Genomic DNA, 12,579 nt, shown 5'->3' on the forward strand with positions numbered 1-12,579 from the left:
AGCTCCGACCTGCCGCGTTTTGCACTCCGCTGGGACAGGCAGAGCCGGGGACAAGGACGCGGAAGCGGTTGGGAACGAGGGGGAGCAGTGGCGGCACCGGGGCCCTTCCCACCACGGTGGGGGATCTGCAGTCCCCACCTGCGCCATCCCCTCCGGCCCCGCAGGAAATGAGTCAGGTTCTAAGGAAGACGCGTTCGGAGGATGGGGCAAGAGCCCTTCCTGCATAGGTGGGAACCCAGCGCCGGTCGCAGGAGCCTCAGGGCCTTGCTGACATAGGGAGCCTTCTCTTGGCTCTCTTGGCATCTGTGCTGGATTGCTTCTTCCCAGGATTTCAGGGAAAACATGAGGAATGTGGTGTAAATCATCCCATGAGCAGGCTCCAGCACCCAGGCCGTGCCTCCGTACTCCTTTGGGGCTTGCTGGTGGACCATGATGCTTTCGAGCTGGACATGGTCATCTTAAAGGTCTTTTCCAACCATGGTTCTCTGATTCTTCTCCACCTGAAGGACAGCAGGGAAAGGGAGGAGGTGCAGGGACTGGTGCAGGGCCTGGGCTGAACCTCGTGTGTCTCTTCCCTCTTGCAGCGATGGACACCTTCAGCACCAAGAGCTTGGCCCTGCAGGCCCAGAAGAAGCTCTTGAGCAAAATGGCCTCCAAGACCATGGTCAACGTCTTCATCGACGACACAAGCAGCGAAATCTTGGATGAGCTCTACCGGGCCACCAAGGAGTACACCCGCAACCGCAAAGAGGCCCAGAAGATCATCAAAAATCTCGTCAAGATCGTCATGAAGCTGGGCGTGCTCTACCGCAACGGGCAGTTCAGCCCCGAAGAGCTGCTGCTCATGGAGCGCTTCCGCAAGAAGGTGCACACCTTGGCCATGACGGCCGTGAGCTTCCACCAAATAGACTTCACCTTCGACCGCAGGGTCATGTCGAGCGTGCTCACCGAGTGCCGGGACCTGCTGCACCAGGCGGTCAACACCCACCTGACGGCCAAATCCCACTCCCGCATCAACCACGTCTTCAACCACTTTGCGGACTACGAGTTCCTGTCGGCGCTGTACGGGCCGGCCGAGCCCTACCGCAGCCACCTGCAGAGGATCTGCGAGGGCGTCAACAAGATGCTGGAGGAGGACAACATCTGACGGGGCCTGGATGGGGCATGGGCAGCACCTGCAGCCTCCTGTCGCCCGCGAGAGCGAGGACGGGACGTGCGGCTCCTCCGGCGCTCGCCTGCTTCACGTCCTCTTCTCCGTAGTGCTAACTCTGTCATTTCCTCCTCCTTTATGCAAGGACTGAACTTCTTTACTTTGGTTAACCCTTGCCCAAGGTTCGACCTCCCCTGCGCTGGGCTGGGTCCTTCGCAGGTGACCCTGGGCTCCTGCTGTACATTTCTTTTTCTTGCCCCACCAAGTGCTCTTAGCTCAGAGTCCAAGGAAGCGGTGGGGATTGGACTCGCTGCGTTGAACTCGATGGAAATATTCCTGTGGAAAAAGAAAAAAAAAAAACAAACCAAAGACTCCCGGTGTGTGAGAGCCACGAGGTGAAGCTGAGAGGGGTGGGTTGTCATCGGAGCGGTCGTGACATCCTCCCTCCAAGGGCTGTGGGGTGACAAAGCCATGGGAGCTTCCAGCAGCTCTGGGCAGGCTGACACTGCCCGAGAGGAGAAGGTTCCTCTGCACTTTGCGCTCTGGAAGGTGCTTTGGCCTCCTCCAAGGAAGGTCCTTGTGCCCAGAAGATCCCCCCTTGCTTGAGTGAGTCCCCTGGGCCAGATGAGTCACCCAGATGGAGGGAGGTGACCTGCTCTTTCCTTATGTCCCCATGCACTTGGTTGTCCAAAGCTCCCCTGCAGGCTCCTGCAGACAGTAGCGCATTCCTTGGGATGTGCCCAAAGCTTTCCCTGGGATTTCATCCGGTTTTCCCTGTCCTAGACTGAACAACAACTGTTGGGTTTTGGCAAAGTGTAGCCCTGATGAGTTATTGAAATAAACTCACCTCTGTGGCCTGGATGAGCAATGTGGTTGTTATGGGGTATGTGCGGGGTCAGGTAGCGTTCGTCTTTCAAATGATGATGGGTCTTTGCGGCCAGGGGCTTCGTTCTCCCGGCCCAGGCCCGCAGAGCCAGTGCTTGGAGCACCTCTGTGTCTAATTAGACTCCCTGCACTCGGTTCCCTCAGGAATTACGGGATTAGTCTCTTCCCTGCCAGTGCTGAGATGCAGGGAAGGGTTGGGGCAAAACACCCAGAGCAAACGCACGGTAAAGAGCCCTCTGCAGCTCCTGTCCCCCATCACCTGCCTTCCCGGAGCCCCTCACTGTGCAGACGGGGCTGGGAAAGCACCACGCGGACAACAGGCAGCAAAGGGCCCTTTGACAGCATTAAATACAGGCGCACGGCAGGAATGCTGCTCTCTCTGCACGCGGATGCACCGACCCCTGCTCCTTTCCACAGCTCTGATCAATTTGTACTTTGAAAATTGCCCTTTTAGCGAACAAGGCCCTGCACAATCGCAGCTGGCCTTATCTCCGTGACCTTCTTGTGCCTCCTGGTCCATGGGATGCCTCCCGACACGGGAGATTACAGCGTGAGCCTCAGCAACGGCGAGCTCCGCAGCTCACACTCCCCACTCCCTTTCTGCTGTCGGCTCCAAGCACTGAGATGTTTCAGATTTTAAGATTAAAAAAAGGAATAAAGCGCCTATCTTTGTCATTTCATAGGCATCGCTCCAAATATCAGCTAATTTAACTGCACGAAGCAGCTAGAGACAAGGGCAAAGAGGTGCACATTGGAGACGGCAGCCGAGATCCGCGGGGATGCCGGCCCCCGGAGAGGGCAGGTGACAGCGGCCTTCGGTGAGTGACACTCGAGAGCCACCGTCCCCTGGGCTCCCTGCAGCTGCCAGGTGGGTGCGGATGAGAAACCAGCCTTGGAAAGCAGCCCGTGGCGGCTCGGCGGAGCGGGGGCTGCCGGAGCGCTCCAGCCGGGAACGCTCCATGGGTCTGTTCTCCAGCACCAGCTGCAGGATGCTCCTTAATTGCACCAAACGAGGCTCCCGGCTCGCTGCTGCTTCCTTCCTGCCCTGCAGCTCTTACACCCCCAGGTGTAAGGTGACTTAAGTCACCAAATTCCCAGCACCAATTTCCCTTCTCAAGTAGATGTCTGATCCGAAACTTCCCACCTCGTGTCACAGCAAATACCTGCCTCATTCCCAAGCTCTTGCCTTCTTGCCACCTTATGGCCTGGATTTCAAATTCCAGCCTTTGACCTCGGTACACATCTAGGAGCAGGGAGAGAAGTATCCATAAACAGCCTGGAAAACAGAGCTTATAAACCCCCTGGGACAAATCACGCCCCAGCCTGACACAGACCATGGAGCAGCTCCAAAACGAGGTGAAGCAGCTCCCAGCTACCAACAAACATGGTCCCCATCAGGAGTTACCTCTGGATGCTGCTGCTGGGCAGCAGGGCCTTGTCCCTGCAGGGTGGCTTCAGGCTGGCAAATGTCACCAGAGCATCTCGTGCAGGGACAGCCCTCCTGTCACTCGGCAGCCCCACATCTCATGTCCCCCGTCAAGCAAACACCGCAGGTCGTGCTGCTCACGGGGCATCCACGTGCAAAGGGCAGGAGTCGCAGGCTGGAGTGAATCCAGATGACATTGTTATGCTTTATTTTTTTATTTGTGCTGTATTGACACTGGAAAGGAATTCCATATCCCCCCCTGTGTTATTAATCTAAATAATAATAATTAAAAAAATCACTTCTGTAGGTAGAAAATAGTCCTGCAGTTGTACTGGGACGTGGAAGTGCTGCTTGGATGGTTTCTTGGGTTGTGTCAGAATAAGAAGGCCAGCGCAGCCTGCAAGCTCTGCCTTCCTGGTGCTAAGTTATGCCACCCTGCACCAAGGCAGGCCCAGAACATCCTCCCTAACAAAATCAGTGATGGTTTTAGAAGCCCCACTCATCAAGGAGCCAGAAAGCCAACTCTCCCTTCATCCCCCCTCCCAGCCAATTTAATTTATGTCTCCTGTCATGCTTGCAGAGAGAGAAATTCTGTCCCTCCTCCAGAGACTACAGAGTTAACAACATTCCTTTAGCAAACCGTGCTTAAATCCAGCTGCTTATCTTTCTGCATTGCTCTTTCTAGCAGGGGAGATAAGGAGCCCCTGTTAGAGGGGAGCTTTACCATATTCAGCAGATCAGCGAAGCAGAAAGCGGGCGACAGAATGGCTGGCTGCAGATCAAGAGTCTCCAAGGAGGTTTCCAGCTGCACAGCACATTGTTACTCTGACACAAGACAGAATGCATCTGTCTTAACACCTCCAAGTCCCACTTGTGTTGGACCCCAGCACATTTCAATATGGAAAACAGGAAAGATTTGTCCAACCGAAAACCCCGCCAGTAACAGCAGTCCCCTCCATCTGTCATGCTCTGCTGGCTGAAAGGCCCTGCCCAGCGCTGGCCCTGGGGTCACAGCTCGTCACGGGGTGTTTTTGCTACAATCATGAGTTTGGACAGTTCGAAACGGAACTTGCCTTCCTTGTGAGACACTAGAAAGAGAGAAAACAAGCAAAGGATAAACAGATGGTAAGGCATGAACAAACAGCACTGCTGGGTCCCTTCCAGAATGAAAAAGCCAGTATGTAGGGCCTTACGTTTCCTTCTATGCAAAATACTAGTATGTTGTGATAAACCCCACACAAATCCACACTGGAACAGCAAAATCCTGCTGTCCATCGTGGATCAAAAGCAGTCAGTGACATGGAGCATCCTCCTATGCCCTGTCACCTCTCTGTACCAGGTCTAAGCTCTTGGCTGCTGGTAGATAACCAGGCTCGTTCCCCACACCGGCCCCATTTTTCACATACTTCTTTTGGGCACAGACCTGTTGTTTCAGTGATTTCAAATTCTTCCTGTTTTAAGGGAACGTCGCTTTGTCCACCCGCTGCAGCTTGAGACTGAAACAGGAAGGAAGAAGGTTTTAAGCAGGTGAGGCAATCCAGGAAACAAACAAACAAAACAGCTCTCAAAAAAAGGAAGACTTTGCATTTTAATAAGGTAGAGTGAAGGGATTAAATCAGCAAAGGAAACTTTAAGAAGAATCTCTAGCTCTTTTTCCATTTCCTGTTAAATCAGGTATTTTTATCCTTCACATAACTCAAAGCCTCATCACTGAAGACAGTGGGAAATGGAAAAATAAGGGCTTCGAATAGAAAAGGCAAAAGGATCAGCAGAGGTTTTATTTATTTTGCCACATTCAATTTGCTGAGACAGACGGAGACTCCCCACGTCCCGCATGCCCTGGCACGACGGTGTCTGCTGGAGTCACCAGCATCAGCAAAGCCAGTGGCCAAATGATGGCTTTGAGGAAGCAAAAGGAATCGGTGCAGGAGGGCCGGGCTGCATCCACTCTCCAGTTAAGGCCATGGTGGAGCATGTTTTATTGGATTAATCCGATACAGGTTTTCCAGCCATCCTCCCACCCGCCCACTTCCAACCCATCAGCTGGGACTTACATAAGCCATGGCATGCTCTATCTTGGCTCCTTTCACTTCAGCTTTAAACTGGGTGAAGAAGAGGTAAGACTTTCCTTGGGGCCTGAAACAAGAGAGCAAAATCTTTGGCACTGAAAGCAGGAAAAAGGTACACAGGAGGGGGGAAGGTGGACAAAACTCCAGCACGGGGAGGGTAAAGGCAGTTCCTGGCTCTCTGGATGAGGGATTCGTGTGATCTGCCTCCTCCAGCGCCCTCCTGGCTCTCTTGCAGCTCCATCTAGTGAGGAAGCTGGTGGTGGGGTTGTCCCCACAGCTCTAAGGACAGCAAAGCCCTCTGTGCTCCTCAAGTCCAGCTAGGACACGCAAGTCCAGCTGCCAATGCTGCTGGCAAGGTGCAGTGGCTGGAGATCCACGGCTTGGGTCCCATTTAACCTGTCCTTGAGTCTATCTCGGGGACATCAGGGCTAAACAACGCACCTCCAGACAGAGCAGGAGAAGAGCAGGTTGTCTTCACTGACGCCAACGCTCATCTGCCATTGCTGTGGAGAGAAAAAGGCCCCAAGAGTTATTTTGGGTAAGACTGTCCCACTCACGGGTGCCCCCCAACGTGAATCACCTTCCTCCCCAAATAGCTGCAGGCGTCACAAGTTTCCACCACTGCAATTACTCCTGGGGAAGCAGCTCATTAGAGGGAATAGGCCTGAATCAGAGGCAGAAACTTAAAGTAGTATTATTATGTCGTGGCAGGGGTGTTATTGGAAAGGACAGGGGTGGAGAAAGCGTGAGAACACTTGCAGGTCTCCTGCCAAATGGTGACTTATTAAAACAACACAACAAAATTGCAACACAGGCGCTGATGGCCCCTTTTATCTTGTATTGCACAAAGCCCAGGGCTGGCTGCCTCCTTTCCACAATTTCAGCAGTAGTTACAGAGGCGAGTTAAAGTTTCATTGCCTTTTGTAACAAAGGAAAAGGACTCAATGCCAACACCTTCGAGCCTCATAAAGAAAACAGGAGTTACTCTAACAAGGCCTTTCCTAGCAACTGGGATGTGAAAATATTGTTCTTTGTTCTCTGAAGGAGGTACCCGAAACAGAGATTGGTTAAGCCTTACAGTGTCCCCGGCCTTGCAAAGCGCAGCATCACTGCAGCACACAAAGGACGCTTCCTTTCGAGAAACAAATCCAACAAGTTACTTTTATCAACATGCAACTTTTGGAAACTGTTGCAACCAGCCTTCCTCGCAGCTCCCAGTTCCTGGGGTCAGCAGGTCACAAAAGGAGCAGCTTCCTCTCTGGAGGAGAACAAAGTTTCTTGTTCCTTTAACTATACAAAGAAACCCTATAAATGTTGAGCCTCGCTCATCCTCAACACTATCATTTTAAACTGCTGATTTTTTTAGACACAAAACGATTTTAGCAGAACAAGATTTGGGGCAGAATAGCAGTCTATCTCTGGGGCATGTAAGTCCTTCTTAGCTACTATTGCTATCAAGAGAGACTCAATAGCTTCTTACTCTGTGCCACCTTCGAGACTGAGCACAAGGGAAACATTTGAAGGTCTTCCAAGCTCACCTCATTTGTTCCTCCCTGAGCAGAGTATGTGAATGTGCAGGTGTAATCTCCCTGGAAAGAGAAGAAAAACACGAGCAATCTAACTGCAGCAGGAGGGTCTGCATGACCAGCTATTTGTGGAGCATCAGCAACTCCCCTCGGCAACGTGAGGAGCACGTGACATCCAGAGAGCTTGTATGGAGAGCTCATATGCAGGGCTCATATGGGCACATGGGTACTGGGGGGTCCACGGTTCTCACAGCAACCTGCAGCCTCTACCTCTTAGCAGCCCTTTTCCTTGAGAGCTCCTTTTCCTTGGTGACCCCTCGCTTGGCTCCGTGCAGGAATCTCCTCCCTTTGGAGGTCCCCAGGGGACCCTCTCCTCCAGGGCCACGTGGGGATCCTGGTCCCTCGCCTTGGGGCCCCTTTCTCCCCGGGAACCTCCTCGCTTGGAGCCCCCCACCTTCTTGGGGACCCCGGGGGGCACCTCCCTGCAAGGAGACCCTCCTCCCTGAGGAGCCCTCCCTCCCTGGGCTCCTCCCTGGGCTCCTCCGTGTCCTTGGGGACCTTCTCCCTTTGGGGACCCCCCTGCGGCCTAGTGCGGCCCAGACCCCCCCATTACCCGGCCCCTAGCAACCCGCCCTAGCAACGGGCCTGAACCCGCCTCCACCGCCACGTCCCGCCCTCTCTCGACGGCAGCCAACCACCGCGGCGGGAGGCGGGAGCGACGTGGACCCCAGCCAATCAGGGAGAGGCACGTATTCTCTGCTCCCTCTTCCTCCCTCCTCTCCTCTCACCAGGCTGCGGGAGAAGGAATGGACCATCCCGCCGGGCCGCACGTCGAAGTCTGCCGTGCTCGAGGCCTCCTCGGCCCGGACCGCCAGGCACAGGAGGACGACGGCCACCACCCCGGCCGGGAGCCACCGGCCAGCCGTTCCGCTGGGCGCCGCCATCTTGGAAAGGAAGCCTGCGCTACGGCGTGCGGGAGGGGTCAATCCGCCCCGCGGCCGCTCAGTGGGGGGCGCCCTGGCGGCCATCTTGGGTGTGGGCAGAGAGCCCGGGCGAATCCGCCCGCCCCCAAGGACAGTGGGGGCCTGGGGGGACACTGGGACCAGTCGGGACATTGGGACACGGGACAAAAGGGACTGTGGGGACAAGGAACCACGGGAGAATTAGGACAAGTGCCCTTGGGGACAGGGATCACAAGGGGCCATGGGGACAGTGGTGTCCACTCAAACAGAGCCTCTGGGACCCCGACAGGAACTGCTGGCAGGTTCCCCCCCTGTGGGCTGGGACACACATCGGGGGTCCCCCTGGCCAGGGGGCTGCCATGGGTGGTGGCCTTTTCCGGGGCCATGGAGCTGCCATGGACGATGGCCCAGGATTCCTGCCCAGGAGGCCGGCAGCTGCTGGGAGGGCGAGCTGATCCCACAGGACTGGCTTTACACACCAAAATCAACGTCCGAACATGTGACTTCCAGACTCTGTTCGCATCCACGTCTCCCGCTTTTCACTTGCGATACAGCTTTAATTTAGGACAGACGTTTTTATGGAAGTGCTGGGCTCGCTGCAGCGTTGGCACCGGGGTCCATGCACGGGGGTGAGGCTGAACAAGCGGAGAGCTCAGGGACAAAAATTCCAGCCCTGCTGCTGCCGCCCCTCGGGATTGAGGTGGAAGGAAAAGGGGCCAAGGGGCTGCAAGAGGGGAAAGGGGCGGCCAAGCTTGGAGAAAAGGTGCTGAGAAAGCGGAAAGGTGCCGCGAAGGCCGTCTGCACGGAGCACCCTACGGAAGGGGCTTGACTTTCCCAGCAGGAAAAGCAGGAGCCAAGGCCGCCGCGCTGCACCCAGCTTGGTTTGCAGGTGTGCGGAACAATCAGCTGGGCAAGGAAAGCCTCTTCCCACAGGAAACCGGCCTGAAGGGAGGCCAGGAAGGCTGGCGGGCGAAGGCCGAGGCCGTGCGCGGCGCTCAGAGCACGGGGAAGCTGGCCTGGTTGGCCACCCCGCAGGGATTGTCCCCTCTGCGGAGCAGGCGGATGTAGCCCCGCTCGCCCCACAGCTCCGACCAGCTGCAGGACGAGAGGGAGCACAAGGGCATTCCCACGGCGCCCGCGTGCTCCCTGCTGTCCCCACGTGCCACCTCGGGGGGTGAAGCGCCCTCAGCCCCTACCTGTTCTTCAGGATCCAGTAGCCGACGCTCTGGTTGTCCTGCTGGCCGGTGCCGTAGCCCACGGCCAGCATGGCGTGGTTGACCTGCTGGCTGCAGAACGCGCCGCTGAAGAGGCCTGGGGAAAGCGGAGCCGGGCTGAGCCCGGGACCCTGATCCCAGCCACACACAGAGCAGCTCGCGATACCCCCCTTTTACTGCCAAAGGGGCAACTCGGCCACTCATTTCTCCCAAACGGGGCAGCCCGCATGCCCCCCGCCTTGGTTTTCCCATCCTGGCGGAGCGTCCCACGGTACCGGACTTGTAGAAGTGGAAGTGGAAGCTGCTGGCGTCCACGGCCACGGCCACGGGCCCCACGGCCGCCACCGCCTGCTCCAGCGCCGCCTCGCTGCCCGGCGCCACCAGCCGCACGGCCGAGCAGTTGGCCGCCCGGTCCCGGGGGTCGTAGCGGCAGCTCGAGGCATCCTGGCGGGAAGGAGATTCCCGGGCGGATGGCGACGGGGTGGTCCCTTGTCCCCCTTGTCCCCCTGTGCCGCCCCCCTTACCGTGCCCAGGTAGGGGTAGACGCGCTCCGAGTTGAGGCCGCCGTTGTCGCGCACGTACTGGAAGGCGCGGGTGATGAAGCCGCCGCCGCAGCCCGCGTTGCCCAGCTTGCGGGAGCAGTCCATGAGGTTCTGCTCGCTCAGCACCGCCAGCCGCCCCGTGCGGTTGAAGACGAGGCCCTCGAGGGCCCCCGTGGCGCTGAAGGCCCAGCACGAGCCGCAGTGGCCCTGGCGGGAGGGTGACAGCATGGGATGACGGAGGAGCCACCCTCGGGAGCGGGATAGCCCCGGCTCTGCGGGGATTTGGGACATCCAAGTGCCCGGAGAGCGTTTTCTTCCTGGTTCTTGTCCCCTCGGAGGACGCTTCCTCCTGCTTTCCCAGCTCCCCATGCCCACCTGGTTCTTCACGGGCGTCACGTAGCCCTTGGCCCGCCAGTCCACCTGGGCCGGTGTCCGCACGGCTGCCGAAGCCCGGAACGGCGGCGCCGGCTCCCGCGGCCGTGCGGGGGCGAAGCCGTTCAGGAGCTGGTTGAACTCCTCGTCCGTCTGCAAGGGAAGAGCGCGGGGGGACGCGCGTGAGCGGCGCCCGGGCGCAGCTCCCGGGGTGCGACGGGGGCTCCGCGGGTACCAGGTCTCCGTAGTGGTTCATGCCCAGGCGGAACGCGTGCCGGCCCCGCGCCTGCTCCCGGTTGTGCTCCTCGATGCACCGCAGGTTCTTCTCCCACACCTCCCGGCGGGCAGCCTCGGCGTCCTGCCGGGAACGAGCTCAGATGCTCCCCAGGCTACTGGATCCCGAAATCCCTGCGGAGGCGGCTTCTCCGCGGAGCCAGGATTCCTACCTGCGGGTACTCCTTGGCGTGGAGGCTCTTCCAGCCCCTCCAGGCCTCCTCGAGGGCTGGGTCCCGTGTGGCAGCGCAGCCCAGCACCGTCAGCAGCAGCCCCAGGGCCACGGCCATTTTCCTTTTTCGCTTTTCCAGGCCTTTTTTTTCCAAGCCTGGATTAAAAGCAGGGGCAAAAACACAAAGAAAAGCAGTCCGAGATGGAGGGAGGCAGGAGGCGGGAGGGTTCACCCAGCTGTGCTGGCTTTTGCCTGCTCCCGTTTTGACAGGAGCTTTGGGAGGTCTGAGCTGGCCTTCCAGGGGTATTTAAGCGTCCTTTTGGGAAGGGGTAGGAGCAGCGTTGAGTGGGAGCCTCATCCTGCAGCCGAGCGCCTGGCTTGGGCACCTCCGAGCTGGGAGAAGGGCCAGGGCGCAAGCGCCCATAGAGCCAGGCGACGGCAGCGGCGCATCCATCCCATCCCGACTCCATGGGGATGTTCCAGTATCATTTTACATGAGGCTTTTCCCAGCCGTCTTGGCTGCAGAGAGGGACCAAGTGCCTAAGAGGCGCCTGGGCACCGTCGGGGTGCAGGTGCCTTCCTGAGCTCCGCTTACAGCTTGAGGGATGCTTCTTTCTTAATAAATAAGTTATTGCAAACAGGCGTCCTCCTCCCGGCCCCCAGCTAAAATAAAGCCCCAGGGGGATGCGAAAGGCCTCGCAGCAGCTCTCAGGCTCCGTCCCCTCCTCGAGGATGGGGAATTCTGAGCCGGCCGCCCTGGCATCCGTTCCGGGGCCCTCGGCTTCCTGCGCCCGCGCGGGCAGGAAACCCGCTCGGAGCTGCGGCCCCGGCCCCGCGCGAGGGAGACCAGGAGCCTCTGGCACGGGCAGGACGTGGGAGAGCTCCCTGCAGCATCCCCATGGCCATTCCAGGCTGGAATGTGGCCACAACCGCGCGTGCAGCGGCGATTTCCCAGCTAACACCTCTCAGGGTCTCAATACCCAAAGAAGAGAAAGAGCTTTGTTTTTTTTATGGCATCAAATAGCCCTCTGGCTCCAGCAGCGAGCTCGGCGGATCAAAGGAGCTGGCAGATCTGTAAACTCCTCCAGACAAGGACCTTTAAGTGCGCGTTGCAGGCACGTTAAGGTTGCAGGCACGTTAAGGTTGCAGGCACGTTAAGGTTGCTTGCTCTTTCGGGACAGGAAAAAAGCAGCCAAGATTAAGAGCGAAAAAGAAAGAAATCCTGCAAAATGAGGCTCTTACCGCGCAGCAGCAGCCGCCCGGCTCGAGGGCGCAGCGGGACGGGGCGGCAGCTCTCGCGCCTGCAAACGGCGCCCGAGGAAACCTCGGAGCTCCGCGGCTTCCTCCAGGGCCCCTTCCGCCCCCGGCCTCCCCGCTGCACCCCGGGTTGCTCAACGGCGCGGGCGGCCGGGGCTGCAACACGGCTGCAACGGGGACGCTCACGGCCACCAAGGAGAACGTTCCAGCTCCGAATGGCACTTGGCGGGGCCGGGATCACGATCCAGGAATCCCGGCTCTTCTGCCCCAAGGAACGTGGGGCTTCGGCATCCCCTCGGTTTGCCCCACGCGCAGCTTCGCCCTCCCCTGCGCTGCAGCAACAGACACAGGCGCAGCCGCCGCTCTCTCTTTCCAATATTTTAATGAGTCGCTACATCTTACACTCATAATTATAAAAGAATAAGAATCCATAAAAATATTTTCTTTTCATAATACGCACTTAAAATACTCCAGGGCAAGTTGACGTGGTTCATTAGGGTGGGTTTGTTTTTCTTTTTGCCCCGGCAGAACCCTTGGCTTGAGGGGGTTTGTGCTCCCCTGAGGTGCGATTGCTCAATCCCCCCTCCCCAGAACTGCAGTTCCTGTGGACCGGGGAAATAAAAACCAGACCGGAGCATTTGCTGAGTCGATGGGCAGGGGGAACAGTCACTGACCCGCAGAGAACTGAAGCACAGCCAATTTCAGTGCATGTCTGAAAGCTCGGGATGCCA

General features: G+C 57.8%; 3 protein-coding genes and 1 long non-coding RNA gene across 4 annotated transcripts; 1 reads left to right on the forward strand and 3 right to left on the reverse strand.

The window, feature by feature from the left end:
- Positions 1–578: 578 nt before the first annotated feature.
- Positions 579–1,156, forward strand: TIPE1 (TNF alpha induced protein 8 like 1). The gene has a single exon (XM_010222700.2). It carries the CDS (start codon positions 587–589, stop codon positions 1,145–1,147), a length of 561 nt encoding a protein of 186 aa, XP_010221002.1. The 5' UTR covers positions 579–586; the 3' UTR covers positions 1,148–1,156.
- Positions 1,157–3,812: 2,656 nt separating this feature from the next.
- On the reverse strand, positions 3,813–3,986 carry LOC148594281 (uncharacterized). The gene is made up of 2 exons (XR_015913518.1): positions 3,903–3,986; positions 3,813–3,858 (listed from the first exon to the last, which is right to left on the reverse strand). It is a non-coding gene; the product is annotated as an uncharacterized LOC148594281 (long non-coding RNA).
- Positions 3,987–4,062: 76 nt separating this feature from the next.
- Positions 4,063–8,033, reverse strand: MYDGF (myeloid derived growth factor). Its single transcript, XM_010222701.2, has 6 exons — positions 7,845–8,033; positions 7,069–7,119; positions 5,972–6,033; positions 5,516–5,597; positions 4,885–4,957; positions 4,063–4,549 (listed from the first exon to the last, which is right to left on the reverse strand). The coding sequence occupies exons 1-6, from the start codon at positions 7,998–8,000 to the stop codon at positions 4,470–4,472; spliced, it is 504 nt and encodes a 167-aa protein (XP_010221003.2). The 5' UTR covers positions 8,001–8,033; the 3' UTR covers positions 4,063–4,469.
- Positions 8,034–9,013: 980 nt separating this feature from the next.
- Positions 9,014–10,709, reverse strand: LOC104575368 (procathepsin L-like). The gene is made up of 7 exons (XM_088527108.1): positions 10,593–10,709; positions 10,382–10,504; positions 10,150–10,299; positions 9,757–9,981; positions 9,508–9,676; positions 9,215–9,329; positions 9,014–9,113 (listed from the first exon to the last, which is right to left on the reverse strand). The coding sequence occupies exons 1-7, from the start codon at positions 10,707–10,709 to the stop codon at positions 9,014–9,016; spliced, it is 999 nt and encodes a 332-aa protein (XP_088383234.1).
- Between the last annotated feature and the right edge of the window lie 1,870 nt (positions 10,710–12,579).

Source organism: Tinamus guttatus, unplaced genomic scaffold (assembly GCF_059628265.1).
Source record: "Tinamus guttatus ecotype Peru unplaced genomic scaffold, ASM5962826v1 Tinamus_guttatus_pri_ptg000261l, whole genome shotgun sequence".
NCBI lineage: Eukaryota > Metazoa > Chordata > Aves > Tinamiformes > Tinamidae > Tinamus > Tinamus guttatus.

Coding starts and splice junctions, on each gene's coding strand:
- TIPE1 (XM_010222700.2), top strand. CDS start 587: ATGGACACCTTCAGCACCAAGAGCTTGGCCCTGCAGGCCCAGAAGAAG.
- MYDGF (XM_010222701.2), bottom strand. CDS start 8,000: ATGGCGGCGCCCAGCGGAACGGCTGGCCGGTGGCTCCCGGCCGGGGTG. Junction 7,120..7,844: donor ATTCCTTCTCCCGCAGCCTG/GTGAGAGGAGAG, acceptor TTCTCTTTCCAG/GGAGATTACACCTGCACATT. Junction 5,598..5,971: donor TTCTCCTGCTCTGTCTGGAG/GTGCGTTGTTTA, acceptor CTCTTGTTTCAG/GCCCCAAGGAAAGTCTTACC.
- LOC104575368 (XM_088527108.1), bottom strand. CDS start 10,709: ATGGCCGTGGCCCTGGGGCTGCTGCTGACGGTGCTGGGCTGCGCTGCC. Junction 10,300..10,381: donor TGAACCACTACGGAGACCTG/GTACCCGCGGAG, acceptor CTTCCCTTGCAG/ACGGACGAGGAGTTCAACCA. Junction 9,114..9,214: donor TACTGGATCCTGAAGAACAG/GTAGGGGCTGAG, acceptor CTCGTCCTGCAG/CTGGTCGGAGCTGTGGGGCG.